This window comes from Macrobrachium nipponense, chromosome 30 (assembly GCF_015104395.2).
Source record: "Macrobrachium nipponense isolate FS-2020 chromosome 30, ASM1510439v2, whole genome shotgun sequence".
In the NCBI taxonomy this organism is placed as follows: domain Eukaryota; kingdom Metazoa; phylum Arthropoda; class Malacostraca; order Decapoda; family Palaemonidae; genus Macrobrachium; species Macrobrachium nipponense.
Window position 1 is genome coordinate 25,733,059 of NC_087218.1, and position 19,979 is coordinate 25,753,037.

The 19,979-nt window shown below is 37.5% G+C and overlaps 1 protein-coding gene across 10 annotated transcripts in view; it reads right to left on the reverse strand.

The window, feature by feature from the left end:
* Positions 1-19,979, reverse strand: part of LOC135202379 (UNC93-like protein MFSD11) — a 99,826-nt gene that overhangs the window by 11,252 nt on the left and 68,595 nt on the right. For 3 of the 10 annotated variants that reach the window (XM_064231751.1, XM_064231750.1, XM_064231752.1), the window contains exon 2: positions 1,228-1,487. The exons of 4 other annotated variants lie outside the window; for them this stretch is intronic. In XM_064231751.1, coding sequence (XP_064087821.1) covers positions 1,228-1,344 — 117 coding nt within the window. In that variant the 5' untranslated portion in view covers positions 1,345-1,487. Of the gene's footprint in view, positions 1-1,227; positions 1,628-19,243; positions 19,401-19,979 lie in introns of those variants that run through there. 3 more of the 10 variants (XM_064231748.1, XM_064231747.1, XM_064231749.1) reach the window with 3 other exon arrangements.

The following is a 19,979-nucleotide window of genomic DNA, read 5'->3' on the forward strand; positions in this document are numbered from 1 at the left end:
CGCTCCCGCCCCATCCCCCCCTAGTCCTAACCTCTCTCTCTCTCTCTCTCTCTTCTCTCTCTCTCTCATACATAAGCACCCATACAATTTCTTTCTCTTACTTATGTGTGCCGTTCCCCCAACCGGCAACCGCAGCCACCACCCGGCTCTCTCTCTCTCTCTCTCTCTCTCTCTCTCTCTCTCTCTCTCTCTCTCATATATAAACACCCATCCAAATTCTTTCTTTCGCTTATGTATGCCGTCCCTCCACCTCTCTCTCTCTCTCTCTCTCTCTCTCTCTCTCTCTCTCTCTCTCTCAGACACATACAGTAAAACAAGTCTTACAGTAAAACAAGACTTAGTAATTAACAATCATTTTCATCTAAGTGTTTGTTGAGAGCAAATGGACATTTTGTTTTGTGATCAATAACGCATCGTTTGCCTAATTAACTTACCTGTGAAGAACTCTTTGGAAGCTGACTGGATCGCTTTCACGGCCATACGAAAATCTAAGACAAAATGAACACTTACCCTGTGAAACATCGATGTAGCACTGCCTTTGCAAGTGAACTCAGTGAAAAATAACGAATATGCATTTTTGTCATCATTCGATTATGTCAGAAGCCAAGACATGAAAGGACACAGTGACGGTCAAAACATGACAAAACTCTACTGCTCCCACAACTTCGAACTCGTCAGACTACTTGACATAAATGATGCAAATTATATGGCCTGTTATTTTTGCTACTTTAACAGCCGATGCTATCAGACCAATAAATGAAAATGTTAAAACAGAAAAACAGGTCTAGTAATTATACACAAATAAAACCTACACACATTAATATAAACAGGTGAATACTGTTTGGCATAATATGTAGGACATACATACATTATAATAATCAGCATTAAAAATACTTTTTGCATACATATTTACATATAAATTCACATCGGGATTGAACCTGTTCATATATATATATATATATATATAGATATATATATATACATATATATAAGAAGATATTAATATATTATATATATATATATATATATAAATATATATATATATATATACACACACACATATATATATTATATATATATATATATATATATATATATATATATATATATATATATATATATATCTTTCTAAAGCCATGCTGTGCCACGCCCTTGGAAAAGGAGTACCCGAGAAGCCCTTGGTAAAGGGGAGCTAGAGAACTCCCTTGTAAGAGAGCCAATCCTTACCTGCATGTTTCCTTGCGTCTGGAAGGATGTGAAGATGAACATGAAAGCCAGACCAAGGATGATCACGTTGATGGTGGTTTGGTCCAGGTGAGGGATCTTCATCTTGAAGACTTTCATTAAAACACCAACGATAAACTCAAAATGTAAAATAATATTCTCTTTCCCGGTTCTTTCAACCGACTTCCTGAGTTTCCGCAAAGTCCGTTAACTTGCAAATTCAGTTCAGTTTACGAAATGAAAACAAATCTTGCTCTATATACCTGGAGAATTGAGAGGATTATTCATCACCGTAAATCATATAGAGTTCTCACCAAAACCAGCGGTGCCGGTTTGGACATAGAACCACTCGTTACTGACACTAGTCCTAACCACAGATTGATACCACTTCAATGTATTGTCAACGATAAGCGACAGAGCTCCTTATCAATCGACGATAAAAAGAGAAAAACGGAATCAATTCATCCATCACGTTTCAAAATTAATCATTCCCCCGTGATTTGTAACGATATAAATGACCACAACATTCAAAGATATTTTACGAGAAAACATGCTATAGTACAAGCAACCAAGCACTGTGATGATTTTGTTAACGCATACTACTGTTCTATATATTGGATGAAATCAGCACAACCTTCATTTTTACATTCATATTCACAAATCATAATTCATCTTCGTATTATCCCACATCTATGGAAATGACTCCTCAGCCAATTTCTGACAAAAGTTCTCGGCCCCAAATGTAGCTGGTCCCAAAATCATGTGGCAATACAAAACTACTTAATTCAAAGAAAGAGAGAGAGAGAGAGAGAGAGAGAGAGAGAGAGAGAGAGAGAGAGAGAGAGAGAGAGAGAGGCCTAATCGGGTCACTGGAAAGAGAATCAAGCAACAGTGAGTCTTAATTAGCTATGGTTGCGTCAGTGTCGAAATAAAGTTATAAAAAAATTTTTGTATAACTGTGGCATAGATGATATCAATACTGACTCGGTTAACACTCTGGGCAAAGTAGAACAATCCCCAAATGATTAGATTATCACGGAAGAGTGCAATCCACAAACAACAGTTGTGACTAATACTGCCTTATTTATATTGACCGAAACAGTATATATTATGGTAAGGTTTCTCGATTGCCCTATGATGCACAAGTACAGTTACCATGGCGAAAATATTTAATTTCCTAAAACTATAATAATTGACTGAGTGATTAATGGTTCCTCCCTACTTCGTTCTAATCGTGTCAAGAGTCTAGATTGTGTTATCCTTTCCTTCTCATGAAATATACTTGCAACCCAAACAGGAACTGCAATTACATACACTATTCACAAACAGCAACAAATAATGATTTTATCCAAATGAAATACGGAAGTTTAGACAGTTCCCAAATATAACCAAATATCAGTTGGCTCTTCGGTACCCTGGTCTAAAGGGAGTTACAGACAATCATTATTACTGTCAGTAAAAATACTGACAACATTCTATTGGTGTGAACTACTGTTAGTACACCGAACAAACGTCCATTATTGAATACTGATTGAGCCGTCAGTAATTCAGTGTACCAGAGTCGAATGGTTGTGCCCTTGGCTTTCAAGTGACACGAGGAACAAGAGAAAAGCATCCATTGCAATTATTATGGCTCTTTGGCTAAAGAAAAGACGCAAACGTAGAAAGTGGGTCAAAGACTGGACTGGTAAGCGTCTATTTTTACGCATTTAAACCTTTTGAATGAAATCAAGACAATCGATATGGATGATTTTTAAAGTTATTTCCGGATGGGTGAAAAGACCTACAATAAACTTTTGGATATGGTAAGGCCATACATAACTAAAAAAAGACACTTATGAGGGAGAGCATATCCCACATCCTCAACAGTTACGTCAGCTTTGATTGATTACCTCCTATAACTTCTCAAATGCAGCCATTTTCTTGTTGTTCTTCATATAATTTTCGCTTCGAACTTCCCATAACTCTGGTAATCCTTGGAAAGCTGAAATAAATTCCCGAAGAAGTAGTTTCCCTCGCTGGTCAGACATTGTACCTCTTCCGATTTCTGATAATACTGACAATACTGACAGTCCAGTGAACAAACCATCATTAATCTAACCCCACCCACATACTGATAGCTGAAACTGGATATCAAGGACCACCATTTTCAGGTACTGACACGAAGTCGGTATGATGGACACACCGACAGTAATAATGACAGTACAGGAAATACCGTCAGTAATATTGATCGTCTGTTTGGCCCTTTAAGAAAAGGGTTTGGATGCAGTCCAGTATTCATTACTTACTCCGAAGAAACGGAAAATGGGGTAAAATCAATATATCTAAAATTAGGAATTCAAATGTTTTGTTTTTACTAAGTCACAAGGGTAATTCCACAAAGTGACTGACAACTGTATAAGCCCACTATTATCGTTATCAGCAAAATATGAAGAAATTCCGCTAAAAACCGGAATAAAATGGGTACATTAAGTGAATATTCTAATCCATATCTGATGTAGGCTACCTCCAACAATATAGTCCCCAGACCTGGTTTTAAGAAACGGGTTTTCAAGAGAGAACGGCCTTGATTAAGACCTGTTGGGAAGCAGAGCTAGAAAAAATAAAAAAATAAAAAAATAAAACACACACACACACACACACACATACCATAGTGGCTGGGAACGGCTTCCTGGCCACCCTTCCCCAACCTCCAACCCACTCCTCCCCCAAATCCTTCCCCCGTCTCCGTGGCCCCCCTCCCAACCCCGAAAATAAAATAGAACAAGTACCATAATTAGCTAACGGTGTCGACAGCGGGCAACTCACCAGCAAACCGTCTTCAGATAAGAAGAACCTTTCGGGTCCAAAAGATGCGGGAGAGATGATGACACCGAAGAGATACCAGATAAGAACATCCCATATATATGGAATGGAGCATAAAAACTAGGCCAAAGGCCAAGCGATGATAGGGAAATTGAGATTGAAAAGGTTTGAAAGGTGTACCAGGAAGAAAATCTCGCACTTGCACTAGGAATCAACTGTTGGGAGAGGCTGGAAGTAAGATGGAAGACAGAATATAAACGAAGGTACAGTAAGAGGAATGTAAGAGGTTGCAGCAAGGGGTCGAAGGGACGCTGCAAAGAACCTTAAGTAATACCTACAATGTTCTGCGTAAGGTGTACTAACTCATTTAGGGTAGTGCAAGAGAACTGAACCTTTAAGAGGGTCAATTGCTCCTGGTGATGAAATACAACTGAAAAACAACGAGGGGCATCGACAGGCAATGGTCAGTGGGTACCAAGATTACAAATATGGGTCAAGTAATGTGAGATGCCCACTGATAATTAATAGAACGAATTAGAGCGATTGTCGCTAACTACAAATAGTACGAAATTCCTGATGAATATAACCGATGGCGTCATTCTCAGACACAAATAAGTGAAAAATGAATAACAATCACATGAAAAGGGATCTTCTGTAAAAATAAAAAACACAAATCCAATGAAAAAAAATATCCGCAATGGCGTTTTCCACAATAAATAAAAAATTGATAATGTCTCCATTAGAAGATACCTAAATTTAAATTAAATGCGACATACACACACACACACACACACACACACACACACACACACACACACACACACACACATATATATATATATTATATATATATACTATATATATATTTATATATATATATATATATCTATATAATATATATATATATAGATATATTAATATAATATATATATAATTTCACCGACATATGAATAGTAAGAGAAATATGTTGTTATTCATTATTACTGGAATTTCTCCATTATTTTGTATATTGAAATAAGTCACTCTGTAAGACTCCAATGCAGGATGAATCGCAAAATCCATTCATACAACTGACATGTATATTGTCATACTATCACAGCTGCACATTCTTTTTAAAACTGTGAATACTGTCATTTCGTAACTAAGGACAAAATCATACAACGAAAGATAACCATCGTAAGTGATGTCGAAATTAACATTATGTACCAATCATGACAGACAATGGAATGGAATATAAAATTTAGGCCAGGAGCCAAGCACTGGAACCTATGAGGTCATTCGGCGCTGAAAGGGAAATTGAGATTAAGAAGGTTTAAACGGGTGACAGGAGGAAAACCTCGCAGCTGCACCATGAAACGATTGTTAGGAGAGGGTGGAAAGTAAAATGGAAGAAAAACATGAACGGAGGTACAGCAAAAGGAATGAAAGGGGTTGCAACTAGCTCCCTACTGGAGGACAGATAACGAAAGTTTATTTCATTCTCTGAACGTTCATGTAAATAAATATGCTTCCGATAAACGCCGAACCAAGCAATTTACGATAAAAAAAATGGCACAAGAGATATTTCAACAAAGAAATCGAAATTCCAAGTGCCAGGCGTCGAAATGACATGATACGCTTAAGAGCCTTGACCAGTTACCTAATGTACATTTCACAAGCAACTGCGTTTTTTTTTTTCTAGACACAGCAATTGTCTTTTTAAGTATTTGTTGGCCTTCAAGATTTTTTAGTTACAGAAGTAAAACAGACAAATAAAAAAACTTAGTGACCTAATTCATATTTCTTAAGCAATTGCGTTTTTCTCGATATTTCAACCCCATTGGTCTTTCTTAAGTATGTGTTTGCCCTCAGGATCTTGTAATTATGTTTGCAAAGAATGTGATTTAAAGCCTTTGACAAAATCAAAATTACGACTTAATTTATTACAGAAGCGGCCACATGTTCTCTGCATCTCTGATATGCTCAAACATCCGGGAGGCATGAGAGAGAGAGAGAGAGAGAGAGAGAGAGAGAGAGAGAGAGAGAGAGATTATGTTACTCAGTTAAATGTTCTGCAATAAAAATGTTCCACAGAACTCCATAAGTAATTAATTCATTTGAATAATATCTGGCGCTGCAACGACCACAGAAAACGAAGTTGTTTAGGTTTTACAATTAAGACCAGCCCAGATTACATCTAACGTCGCTCATATAGAATCAAATGAGCAAATAAATAAACGCTGTTATTGTCCGATGATTAACCAACCGTTCTGTCTACGATTTCTACAGACTCCTTCAGGTCAAATATTTACCGAAGAAATTCCTTCCAGTGAACGCCCGCTCAGGAAACTGCAAACAAACGTGCTTGCTCAGGGAATGTGACAGGGAATGTGACTGCCTCAGGTTTGAGAGAGAGAGAGAGAGAGAGAGAGAGAGAGAGAGAGAGAGAGAGAGAGAGAGAGAGAGAATGCTGGAGCCCGGGTAGAAATATCATATATTATATGTGGGGAGAGAGAGAGAGAGAGAGAGAGAGAGAGAGAGAGAGAGAGAGAGAGAGAGAGAGAGAATGGTGGGGTCGGGTAGAAATATATATTCTATGTGGAAAGAGAGAGAGAGAGAGAGAGAGAGATGCTGTAGCGCGGGTAAAAATATCATATATTCTACGTAATGTGAGATGAGAGAGAGAGAGAGAGAGAGAGAGAGAGAGAGAGAGAGAGAGAGGTCATGACGTTCATTCTACTTGATACATAATAATTTTCAGCTTAAGAGATTAATAGTCTCTCTCTCTCTCTCTCTCTCTCTCTCTCTCTCTCTCTCTCTCTCTCTCTCTCAAATCTAGGCGGGGGTCAATGGCCTGTATCGTGTTATGATTATTCGACTTTCAAAAGGCAACTATGAGCCAGAACATGTGGCAATGTGTAATCGCTGTCATTGTAATAATATTAATATAAGTGAAAGACTTCACGAACATTACTTCAGTACAAAAGATATCGAAGATTAGATATCCGATATGGCTGCATTCCATATCTATAGTACTCGATCTGACAATATGGGGATGATTAAGGAGAGTTTTATATAAATTAAAAGATATTCTTTGGAAGCTTGAATTTCAAGTCAATGGGCCCTGTTGGAATGTTCCATATGAATGCGGGTCATCTTCTGAGTAATAATAATAATAATAATAATAATGAATAATAATAATAATAATAATAATAATAATAATAATGAAGAATAAAATACAACCCATGATAGTTAACCCCCAGCTTACAGCAACAATAACAACGGCAGCTATAACCAGAGCCTAAACAACCACTGGTGTTTGTGACCGGAATAAATTAAGTATTCTTCCGCAGTCTTTACTTGCCACACGTGCAAATGACGTCGTCCTCACGCGGTTGTGACGCCAGCTAAAGATATCGTTCAAGCATCATGCAAGGATGTTAGGTTTTCAGAATGAATGGCTACCAAAATAATACAAACTCCCTCATTGTCAAAAGCTATCGTTGAAAGAGATAAACAAAAAAAAACATGAGTAAAGGGAGAGTATTATAATTCAGTAATAGATATGTATATTCATTAATCTTCTGCAGAGAGAGAGAGAGAGAGAGAGAGACAGGAGAGAGAGACAGAGAGAGAGAGAGAGAGAGAGAGAGAGAGAACAGGAAATATGATACGAAACGCTGAATAATCTAGGCGAGTGGTCAACATTCATGTCATGGAACCGAACTGACAAAGGCGTTCAGTGAATATTTTTGTAAGCAAATGATTATATTCAACAACTTCCAGTGATTAATCTGGCTCCAACAACGAAACTTTTGACACAGATTCTTCCCAAGTTTTCCTATTAAATTAACTAATTTCCTAAAATTTCTATCCTCACAAATTATCTCTGTAAATCTCTTTAATCACTCTTCTTTACTTACAGAAACTTTAATGAACATGTTTGGGTCAGGGAGATTTGGTTAGGACTATTCGTTCTTAATAATAATAGAATGTAACGCTAACTGATGTCGCAGTACCATGGGACACTAGAGTAGATTAGAAAGGAGAAAAAATGGATAAGTATCAAGACCTAAAAAATAGAAATAAGAAGGATATTGGATATGCCAGTGGAAATTGTACCCACAATCATAGGAACACTAGGCACGATCCCAAGATCCTCGAAAGGGAACCTGAAAAAACTAGATTCCGTAGTAGCTCCGTGACTCATGCAGAATACATGCTACTAGAAACTGGGCACATTGCAAGAAAAGTGATGGACTCCTAAGGAGGCAGGAAGCAACCCGGAACCCCACACTATAAATACCACCAGTCGAATAGGATGACTGAGATGGAAAAAATACTAATAATAACTACGTTCAAGTTAAGTATATCTTAGTTTAACCAGACCACTGAGCTGATTAACAGGTCTCCTAGGGCTGGCCTGAAGGATTAGATATTTTTTAGCGGCTAGAAACCAATTGGTCAGCTAGCAACGGGACCTACAGCTTATTGTGGGGTCCGAACCACATTATATCGAGAAATGAATTTCTATCACCAGAAATAAATTCCTTCGAGAATCGAACTTCGGACCACCGGATTGGTGACCGAGCACAAAAACCACTCGTCCAACGAGGAACTATAACTGCCTTCAACCTCGTACATTCTTTGCACATTATTGTCTATGTTATCGGTACACCTAGCATAAACAAAACATTATTTTAATCAAGTCACATAGTTTGAAGTTTTTTTTTTATCTGGAAGAACTGAAATCACAGATTCGTAATCGCACTGCTCGAGTGATAAGGAGTGGAGTGTCCCTCTGTTTCAAGTGCTTGTAAACAGATGTTCAATCACAGAAAAGACCCAACCGAATTAAATCAATGTTGAGCTGACGATAAGCTTCAGACCTACTACACGATGACACCAATAAGAAGCCTTGAGAATTGTCTATTTCCCTGAGTAAATTGGAACAGCATAATCTGCCAACTGTTTAAGTGTGAGATATGATAATAATGGTTTTTTTTTTGAGGGGGGGTAGAGGATATGTAGAAGTAAGACACGTACCTAACCTGAAAAGGAAGCGGTATCAAAAATAAGTTTTAACGTACTTTTATTTCGGTTTTGACTTTTGGCGAAAACGTTTCGCCTTTCAATTTATAACAAACAAGCCGAATTATCATTTACTAAATTAGATCAAAGCTAAATATAAAAAAGTAATGGAGTGAATTGGAAAAAGGAAGTGGAGGAATGAAGTGAAGTGGAAAATGGAGTGGGAGGAATAAAATGAAGTGGAAATATGAAGTGGGAGGAATAAAGTGAAGTGGAGGGTAAATCTATCAAAAATATAGTATTAAAATTAAATTGTTTTTTAAACTGCTTTTAATTTTAAATTCATTGTCCTAATTTTAGCCGATTTGCTAAATGATTTTTGAAACAAAATTCAGTTGGATTTATACATTTAAAAACGAGTAGGAGGAGGAGTAGGAGGATTGGCCTTCCAAAGACGGTAAATCAGTGTCGTTGCTTCAGTTGGAACCATTCACAAAATTAGATGACAGCTATACTTCAAAAGTTGGACCCATCCACTAAATTAAAAGGCAGCTAAGCATAAAAAACTGGACTCACAAAACAATAAGAAAAATAGAATATTCACTCTAATACAACATAAACAGGGTCATACAGCAGCCATGCACTTCAGATATCAATCTACCTGTGAAATTCGCATAAAGCTACAACGTCCTCACATCGAGGACTTTGTGGACTCTGTGGACTTTCCAGGCTCCACCTTGGCATAATGACGCTAATATAAGCTCCCTACAGCCAGTAGCAACCTCTTGAGCACAGACTCAGAAGGTTTTGAAACAAATATAACCAAACAAAAAATGCGCCGAATTTTCTGTACATAGTATAATCAAGGCCAGTGAAAATTGATCTATCTTTCGGTGGTCTCGGTAAAATGCTGCATAAGCCGCGGCCCATGAAACTTTCCGTCACGGCCTGGTGGTGGCCTGTCTTATCTCGTTGCCAGACGCACGCTTATGGCTAACTTTAAACTTAGCTTAAGTAAAATAAAAAAATAAAAACTACTGAGGCTAGAGGGCTTCAATTTGGTATGTTCGTTAATTGGCGGGTGGATGACCAACATACCAATTTGCAGCCCTCTAGCCTCAGTAGTTTCTAAGATCTGAGTGCGGACAGAAAAAGGGCGGACGGACAGACAAACATGTCTACTGAGCACCCAAGTAGACCAGTTGCTGAAACTCGACAGAAAAAAAAAAGTCTTATTCGTACTCATTAAATCAATACATTAATGTTATTGCAACACAAGGATCCTCCACTAGCACAGGATGTTGCAAAAGGGTACCCAGAGGGTTCCAGTATACCCGTGGCATATACTCGTATGCAGTAAGACTGCGGTTCGGAAGGATTCATACTTAACCTACTCTAGCTTTCATTATCGACCATAGCATTGAGAGTTTATTTTGCAATGTAATCGAGCGGTACAATAAACCGATATGATCGCTAACATATACAATATTGCTGGCGAGGCCCAAACAAACCACACACACACACACAAACACACGTATGCAGAGGAAAACGAGAGGGCATTTAATAAGATACGCCGTCTTCAAAACAACTTATCATATTTGTGAAATAAAAGTGGCAAGTATTGGTATAAATTAGGTCATAAAACGTCATACCATCATTGACTAAAATATCTGATTAAAACTGAACTTTCGAGCTTTGTACCAACTTCCTCAGGTACGATAATAAGGAAAGACGGGAACAGTACATCACTTCAAAAAATATCTTGTTGAGAGAGAGAGAGAGAGAGAGAGAGAGAGAGAGAGAGAGAGAGAGAGAGAGAGAGAGAGAGAGAGCATTAAAAAAGGAGCAAAAAATTCAGAGTTAAGTTCCAGAGAGAGAGAGAGAGAGAGAGAGAGAGAGAGAGAGAGAGAGAGAGAGAGAGAGAGAGAGAGAGACTGTAGTACAAATGAGCAAAAAATTCAAAGTTAAGGTCCAGAGAGAGAGAGAGAGAGAGAGACTGCAGTACAAAGGAGCAAAACATTCAGTTAAGGTCCGGAGAGAGAGAGAGAGAGAGAGAGTAGGGGATTCATGGGGGAAGAGAGGAGAGAGGAGAGAGAGAGAGAGAGAGAGAGAGAGAGAGAGAGAGAGAGAGAGAGAGAGAGAATGAATAAAACGAAGATGTTAGGGGTACATAAATACACCTCTTATCAGACAAACCAAACATTTACTCTGTTTATTAAGTAGGAGTAAAAAAATTTTCTTTTTTTATCATTTCTATTCGTAACTACCAGATTTATGTCACACGATATCTGAAGTGACATATTTCTCTTATCTTTAGATCTTGGTGTGGATTATCACTGCGTTCAACCGATCGAATATTAAAATGCGATAAAGTAATTCAATAAACACGTGATGGAGTCCTTTTAATAAACACGCGATAGAGTAACTTTAATAAACATGTGAAAGTGTAATTTTAATAAACACGCGACTGAATAACTTTAATAAACACTTGAAAGTGTAATTTTAATATATATACGTGAAAGTGTAATTTAATAAACATGTAATAGTTATTTAATAAACCCGTGATACAGTAACTTTAATAAATAAGTGAAAGGGTAATTAAATAAGCATGTGATAGAATAAACTTATAAACATGTGAAAGAGTACATTATTAAACACGTGATAGAGTGATTCAATATACACGCGAAACAGTAATTAAATAAACACGTGATAGAATAAATTCAATTGACACGTGAAAGAGTAATTAAACAAACACGTGAAAAAATAATTCAATAGACATGTGACAGAGTAATTTAACGAAGACGCGATATAACAATTGGATTAAGTATATAATTCTTAATAAGTATGTTTTTGCATTTGATTAATTATCCACGAAATTAAAGGTTCAGTATACTATGTTAAAGATAAAAACATTTTAATTCACGATTTTCAAATTAGTGAAATAAATTCAAAAGATTTTATTTCTAGAGAAAAATCGTGATAATCTAATGATTTTCAAGTTAATAAAATACAAAATATTTATTTGTTGAGAATGATAGTGATAATGTAATGAATATTCACATTAGTGACATACAAAAAAAAATACCTTGAGAATAATAGTGATAATGCAAGGATTTTCAAATTAGTTAAATAAATTTTTTAAAAATTATTCCTTGAGAATAATAGAGAGAGAGAGAGAGAGAGAGAGAGAGAGAGAGAGAGAGAGAGAGAGAGACTAGAATTACATGACTTATTCGGGTATCTGACGGTCCACAAAACTGAAGAGAGAGAGAGAGAGAGAGAGAGAGAGAGAGAGAGAGAGAGAGAGAGAGAGAGAGAGACTAGAATTACATGACTTATTCGGGCATCTGACGGTCCACAAAACTGAGAGAGAGAGAGAGAGAGAGGAGAGAGAGAGAGCTGAAGTGAAAAGAAATAAATGTTTCGACAGTTCAGTTCCAATGAGAGAGAAGAGAGAGAGAGAGAGAGAGAGAGAGAATTTCGAAAGCAGAGTTCAGGCACCCAGACCTCGCATACATTCAAAAGGGCATGAAGTTGCAATCAGGAAAATGGGCAGGAAGGGGTGAAGGAGTTGGGGGTGGGTGGGGGGTGAGAGGCGGGGAGGGGGGGATGGGGGGGGGGGGGGGAGAAAGACAAGGGAATGTTTACCTTCAGTCTGGGCATCTGACACTTATGCCCTTCCCTTCACCCAGTGAAGAGTGAAAGGAAAAAGAAACGATGCTTTCTGAAGAGCTTGGCCCCAGAAAATCTCATACAAGTGAGAAATATAAACCTTACGTTAAAGAAAATATGTGAAAGTATTTTATGGATATATTTTGGTCACAAGATGGAGAAGTCCAGTTAATGTTAAAAACTGACATATTTTGGTCACAAGAGGGAAAATTCCAGTTAATGTCAAAACACTTTTGCCAAAAGCTACAGCTAAGTCTGATTCTTTGGAGTTATTTATTCTTATCTTGTTCGTTGACGCTTAAAATAATTCCACATCAGGGAAAAAAAAAAAGAACGAAATTATTCGACCAACAGTCGGCAATGCTGTCGAATACGTTGCGCAAAGACTTTTGCCAAATATTAGACACTTACTTATGCGGTCCGAGTGCGTGTTACGTCACACGCCTACACTACTCTTAATGGAGTAGGCACACACACACACACAGAGCGAGAGAGAGAGAGAGAGCAAATGTAGTGGAAAGGAAAAGAATTTTTAGTTAAGATCCCACGAGAGAGAGAGAGAGAGAGAGAGAGAGAGAGAGGAGAGAGAGAGAGAGAGAGAGAGAGAGCATCTGTAATTGAAAGGAAAAAATGATAGTTAAGAACCTACGAGAGAGAGAGAGGAGAGAGGAGCAGAGAAGGGAGAAACCAGAACGAACATGAACGATTCGGGCATTCTGCACGGTCCAACAAAAAGAAAAGAGAAGAAACCAGAAGACGACGAGAGAGGGCATCTGGAACAGTCACGAAAATTAAAGAGAGAGAGAGAGAGAGAGAGAGAGAGAGAGAGAGAGAGAGCATCTAAATCATAATTCCATTACACATACTATAAATATAAAAGACAAATATGAATCTACTCTGAATCTTCACACATTGCAATGAACCATCGGGTTTCATATAAGTTTGTTTTGGTGTAAAATTCATTATTTCGAGAAAATAAAAACAATATATCATCTGCAATTTCTCGGCGTAAAACTAAAACATCCTATTTTCGTTTATCCAATGGCCACCATACAGCGCACAGGAAAAAAATGCAATCTATAAAATAATGGCAAAGAGTGTTTAATACGCCAATAAAAAAAAAAAAAAACACTGTGAACACGAAAAGAGCAGAAAATCTTTGAACACCAAAGCGAGTCTAACAAACCACTTCCATTGGAGGCATCAATATTTGTGAAAACCCCCAAAACACCTGTTCGGTCGAGCATGTTTGGCAAATAATCCTGACGCCAGTTGCCTCAGGAACGAAAAGGTGACGTGAGAGAAAAACACGAACATCTGCATAAATTTGAAAATAGTCCGTGATTACCAGGGATAGGGGGGGGGGGGGGGAGCTATTAACTGAATGAAGATCCAATTCCATACCCGTGACCTTGACCGTGAAAAGAATTTAAAGGTGATTCACGTCGTTCGTGTTACTGCATGAATGTCAGATTCAAAACCTTGCCTACGTTGCGTACCGTGGCTAATTAGTGGGTATAAAATATTCAAAACATTAATCAAGTGAGTCATAATGGTTTTCAAATCATACACGCCACCGTTTAAAGTTTAGACACGACGATTAGACTACACGAGTGGAAAAACTATGACATGACCTATACATACGTATTTCTCAAAACTTCCCAAACTGCTGCTGAACCACAGGCACAAATATTTCTCTAATACATACATATGCAAATACAGATAACAATATAACCTCTCATATTTAAAGTAAGCGTACATGTACACACACAAACTTTTACTATCAGAGTAATATGAGAAAAAATGTCAGTCTAAGGTTATCATTAATATTTTTGACCCTGACAGCCCTAGCACTTCACTACTAAAATTCGTAGACCTAAATACAGTGACAAACTTCCCAAACAAGCATAATTTAACATATGAGTTAGGGTAAAGAAGTAAGCATATTTCATGGGATAAAAATGTCAACACAGATGAATGACTCCCTTCCTCATTTTCCCCCCCCCCCCTTTATCTCTACAGAAAACACACACAAATATATATATATATATATATATATATATATATATAATATATATATATATATATATATATACACATATATATACATACATATATATATATATATATATATGTGTGTGTGTGTGTGTGTGTGTGTGTGTGTGTGTGTGTGTGGTGTGTGTGTGTGTGTGTGTGTGTGTGTGTACAATCAACTGGTCACCTTTTTACCTGATACGTATGCAACTGTAATAGCCACAATGCTCTCTTAACTTCTAGAATTCTTTGCTCTCTTTTGGATACGCTTGTCACCAAAAAGAGAGCAAAGAATTGAAGAAGTTAAGAGGGCCTTGTGGCTATTACAGTTATTTATATATATATATATATATATATATATATATATATATATATATATATATATATCTTTAAAACGTTATATTTGTGTGTTACTATTCTCTCTCTCTCTCTCTCTCTCTCTCTCTCTCTCTCTCTCTCTCTCTCTCTCTTTAAACGGCTACTGTCCAAACCACATGCCAAAGACACGTCCAATCACCGAATGACCCTGAAACCCACTACATGAAACGGTTCTTTTCCTCTTTTTTATATTTTTATCTTTTTTCTATTTTTTTCGCCATCGCTACAGCTTCCTTAAGTCTACTTCCGTAAGAAAAAAGCGAAATGCATTCCGTACAAGTAAGGACCCTGGCGAGTTCTAATAGTTTACGCGAACGCCTTTACCAGAAACGGAAGTAAGATATGAAATTTTTTTTACGTTTTTTTTTTTTTGAAGCACCGTTTACATGACGCGTAACTAAATGCCGTTTACATGACGGGCAACTAAATGTCGTTAAAGAAAAGAAAATAAAAACCAATTCCGGAAATAGAAAAACGGATTGGAGAAAAGTGATGGCCAAAGGAATCTTTCTAAAGATAGGAGCTGAGGAAAAAAAGACGAGATTTCAAACCCAAGCTCACCCAATGAAAGGGAGATAACAGAGGAAAGTGGTTGGAATCAACCCCCACAAGAAACCTCTTGAAAGAAGGAAGGCTATAGGGAAAATACAAATGGAAGCTCAACGCCAAAATAAATCTTGAAAGAAAAAAAAATACTATAAAGAAAATGAAAATGGGAACTCGACCCCAAAATAACCCTTCTTGAAAGAACGGAGATTATACGGGAGACAAGTGAATTCATATTACAAATTAATGAATAAAATAAAATATAGCTAGTGATAGTGAAATATACAAAGAGGATTACGCAATTACAGAGGTCCTAATCCCGGCAATAGCGGGAAGGAAGCCAAAACCATGTTTACAGTACAATTACATTTTTTTTTAGAGAAATAAACGAAACAAAAGCACAAAAAAAGGTGGAGCTTAATTCTAATCTAAAGGGAATAAAAGAAAATAAATTAATATATATGAATAAAACTTAGTGACAGCATATAAGTCCATCTGAAAATTGGAATATAAGCCGAATATAAACCAATCTCTCTCGCAACAGAGAGCGGAACCAATCCGTTTAAGACTACGCCCTGTACTGCACGTTGCGTCCAGAGAGAGAGAGAGAGAGAGAGAGAGAGAGAGAGAGAGAGAGAGAGAGAGAGCTAAATATTTAACATGTGAATTGACGAACGAAGATTATAACGTAAAAAGAAAGTAAGAAACTTTGAAAAGTTCTTGGAATGGAGAGTAGAGGAGAGAGAGAGAGAGAGAGAGAGAGAGAGAGAGAGAGAGAATCTATATATAACAGAACGATGACGTCTGAAACAAGAACTTGGGAAAAAATCCTGTTTTTCAAATTTGAAAACGAGACACACTAGCGATCATCTGCTGAATGAATTAAGGCAGACATTACTTCACTATACATAAATTTATGTATACATACACATACATAAGCGGCGCGTGCGCACATCTACACCGGGATCCTACCCACAAACCTGCAGTTTATAACAAACCTGTTAAACAACTTTCACGACAGATACAGTACATAACGGGGTGAGGACCGACCCCGCACATACTACGTCTTGAGAACTCACTCACTCACTAACTCACTCACTCCCAACGAACATTTCCTAAAAGTGTGAAAGGATAAGGGGGATTTTTAAAAAAGAAAATAGAGGGCAATTTCAAAGAGATGACAGTGGGATTTTTTTAAGGAGACGATAGGGGTTTTAAAGAGAAGATGATGGGGATTTTCATGAAAAGATAGTGGAGAATTTTACAGAGATGATAGTGGAGGTTTTCAAAGAGATAACAGTAGGTTTTTTTTAAAGAGATGATAGTGGGGTTTTTAAACAGATTATAGTGGTTTTTAAAGAGATGATAGTGGGTTTTTTAAAGCGATAACAGTAGAGGGTTTTTAAAGAGATGATACTGTTTTTTTTTTAAAGAGAAGATAGTGGGGAATTTTAGTGAGATGATTGTGGGGAATTTTAAAGAGATGATTTTGTTTTTTTAAATAGATGATAGTGGGGGTTTTAAAAAGAAAATGGTGGGAATTTTTAAAGAGATGATGGTGGGTTTTTTTTAAAGAGAAGATATTGAGGACTTTTACAGAGATGATAGTGGGGATATTAAAGAGAAGATAGTGAGGATTTTTACAGAGATGATAGTGGGAATTTTTAAAAAGAAAGTGAGGATTTTCAAAGAGCATATGGTGTGGATTTTTAAAGAAAAGATAGTGAGGATTTTAAAAGAAAAGATAGTGAGGATTTTTAAAGTAAAGATAGTGAGGATTTTTAAAGAGAAGATGGTGGGGATATTTAAAAAGACGATAGTAAGGATTTTTAAAGAGATCATAGTTGGGATTTTTCAAAGAGAAGACAGTGGGGATTTTATACAGAGACTATGAATGCGAGAGTTACCAATAAATTCCATCCATTACTGTGGACTGAATCGAAAGATTATCTAACTTATTATACTTATTATCATTTACTAACACCAATTACATTTCGAGAGTAAAAGTATAGGGAATAAAATTCGGGCCAAAGGCCAAGCGCTGACACCTGTGAGGTTTGAAAGGTTGATGGGACGAAAACATCGCAGTTTCACTACGAAACAATCGTTATGAGAGAGTGGATAGTAAGGTTGGAGGGGAGGTAATATGAACGGAGGCACAGTGAAAAGAATGAAAGGGGCTGCAACTAGAGGCCTGAGGGACGCCGCAAAGAACTTCAGTAATACCTACAAAGCACCACGTGAGGTGCACTGACGGAACCAACCCCCCTACGGGGAACTGGATTTTGAGTAACAAAAAACAAATTCATCTTCATCTTCATCGTCACCATCATGAAAATTAGCATAAATTCATTTATTCACAAACATGTCATCCACCTGGTCGTGAAACGTCAAAGTTCGCTAACAGAGTCGGATGACACAGCACATCTCCGGATGAATTCTGCAAGCGTCGATCTCTCTAGACTTGCAACCATGCAATCAACGAACATCCGTTGCCTTTCGTCCGCTCATGCTTTCAACTGGCAACAAAAACTCCCGGTTTTGTTTTCCTCTTGAAATACAGAAACAGGTTTTCTAAATTACAGCTGAAGAGTTTGGATTCATGACCGAACGTTCATTTGCAGACACATATGAAAGTTGCTTTCAGACAGACTGACACCGCTTAGATTTAAGGCGATTCCTTTATGGTTAGATATATCCATTTCATACACACTTTCACGGCTTAGATTTAAGATCATAAATTCATACCCGCAGCTAGAAGATAATATCTTATAAAGTCAATCATTTGGATAACCGTCAATTTACAAACTGAGATATGAGGTAAATGCAATCATATATCGGAGGCTATAAAGTATATCCAAGATATTCTTATATCCACAAATTGATGAGTATAGATACAAGTTTATTATAGAAAATATGCAAATTTATTATAGACATAAACCGATTGTTACAAAATATTAACCACACTTCACCAATCAACACATATAAGGAGCTCAGTCAAGTTTTCTTTCTTATGTGTTTTTTTTTTTCTTCTTGAAAACCGTAATAAAGCATTTAAACAAAACCATTTGTCTGACTTTCACGGGATTCCTTCTGTTCAAATTACCATAGTTCGTTGTCAAAACGAACCAATAAACAATCACTAATTCACATCGAGCTGCTAATTGGGTCACCTTTTCAACGGTAGACTATATATCACTGAACTTAGTGTACAATACAATGAGTTACTAAATTATTTCCAAGACATAAATCGATGTCTTATTATGGCTTGCGGCGTAACTCCACCCCGAACAAGTTTTCTACTTCTATAAATAAGAAAACCTGAAGGGGGGTAAATATTTAATGCACATAAACACTCGCACAGACAAAGCACAACGTCATAATTTATTTTTTTGTTTTATGTTTTTATAGAAAGAAGAAATTCTTCGAACAAGGAAAGAACACAATTTGGCTTCGCACAAGTCCATATTCGTTTTCCTTTCGCGAGAACCGAAGGGAAATTTCAAAAGGAAAGTAGACGAGTGCGATGCCCGATTTCGAGAGATAGAGAGAGAGAGAGAGAGAAACGTAGTACCATACACGAGCGAAGAGGCACTTTTAGTAGTCTCGTCCGCGCGTCTTTGCACGGCCTATCCACGACGGCACGCGGCACTTCACTGGAGGAAAACCCGAGTGAATTAAAGGGAGTGAGAGAGAAAGCAAAAGTGTCGACGGAGGAAGACGTAGCTCGTCTGGAGAGGAAGCCGGGCTGCGCCTCGCTCTTAAAACCTCTCCTCCTCCTCCGGCGGATTACACACAGCAGCGAGGAGTGACCATGAAATTATAACGGGGCCTGGCCCTGGCAGCAGCAGTGTCGCAACTTAAAAAAAAAAAAAAAAAAAAAAAAAAAAAAAAAAAAAAAAAAAAAAAAAAAAAAAAAAACATGATTTAACGCAAACGCTATGAAAAAAAAAAAAAAAAGCAGCGCACACACACACACACGCAAAAGTGTTTGATACGGAAAAATGATATCATAACCAGAGCTAATGGTGCGAGGTGAAACCCGTTAAGCGCTAGGATGGATGAATCGCGCTAGAATAGATAAGTAAGTCCTCGCCTGACCAACCGAATCAGGGCATCCATCCATCGCTGATGAGGCCCGACAGCGGGAGCGACTTCTTATTCGGATATCAAAGGTTAAATGTCCGCCACATTCATGTCGTCACCTTTGGTCGAGGAAAAGAATGTAGAGGCCCTGGCACGAAACTCGTTCCGCTGTCGGCCCCCAAAATCTGCTTCGAAACCTGCTGCTGTGCCACCCTGCGTGTCGG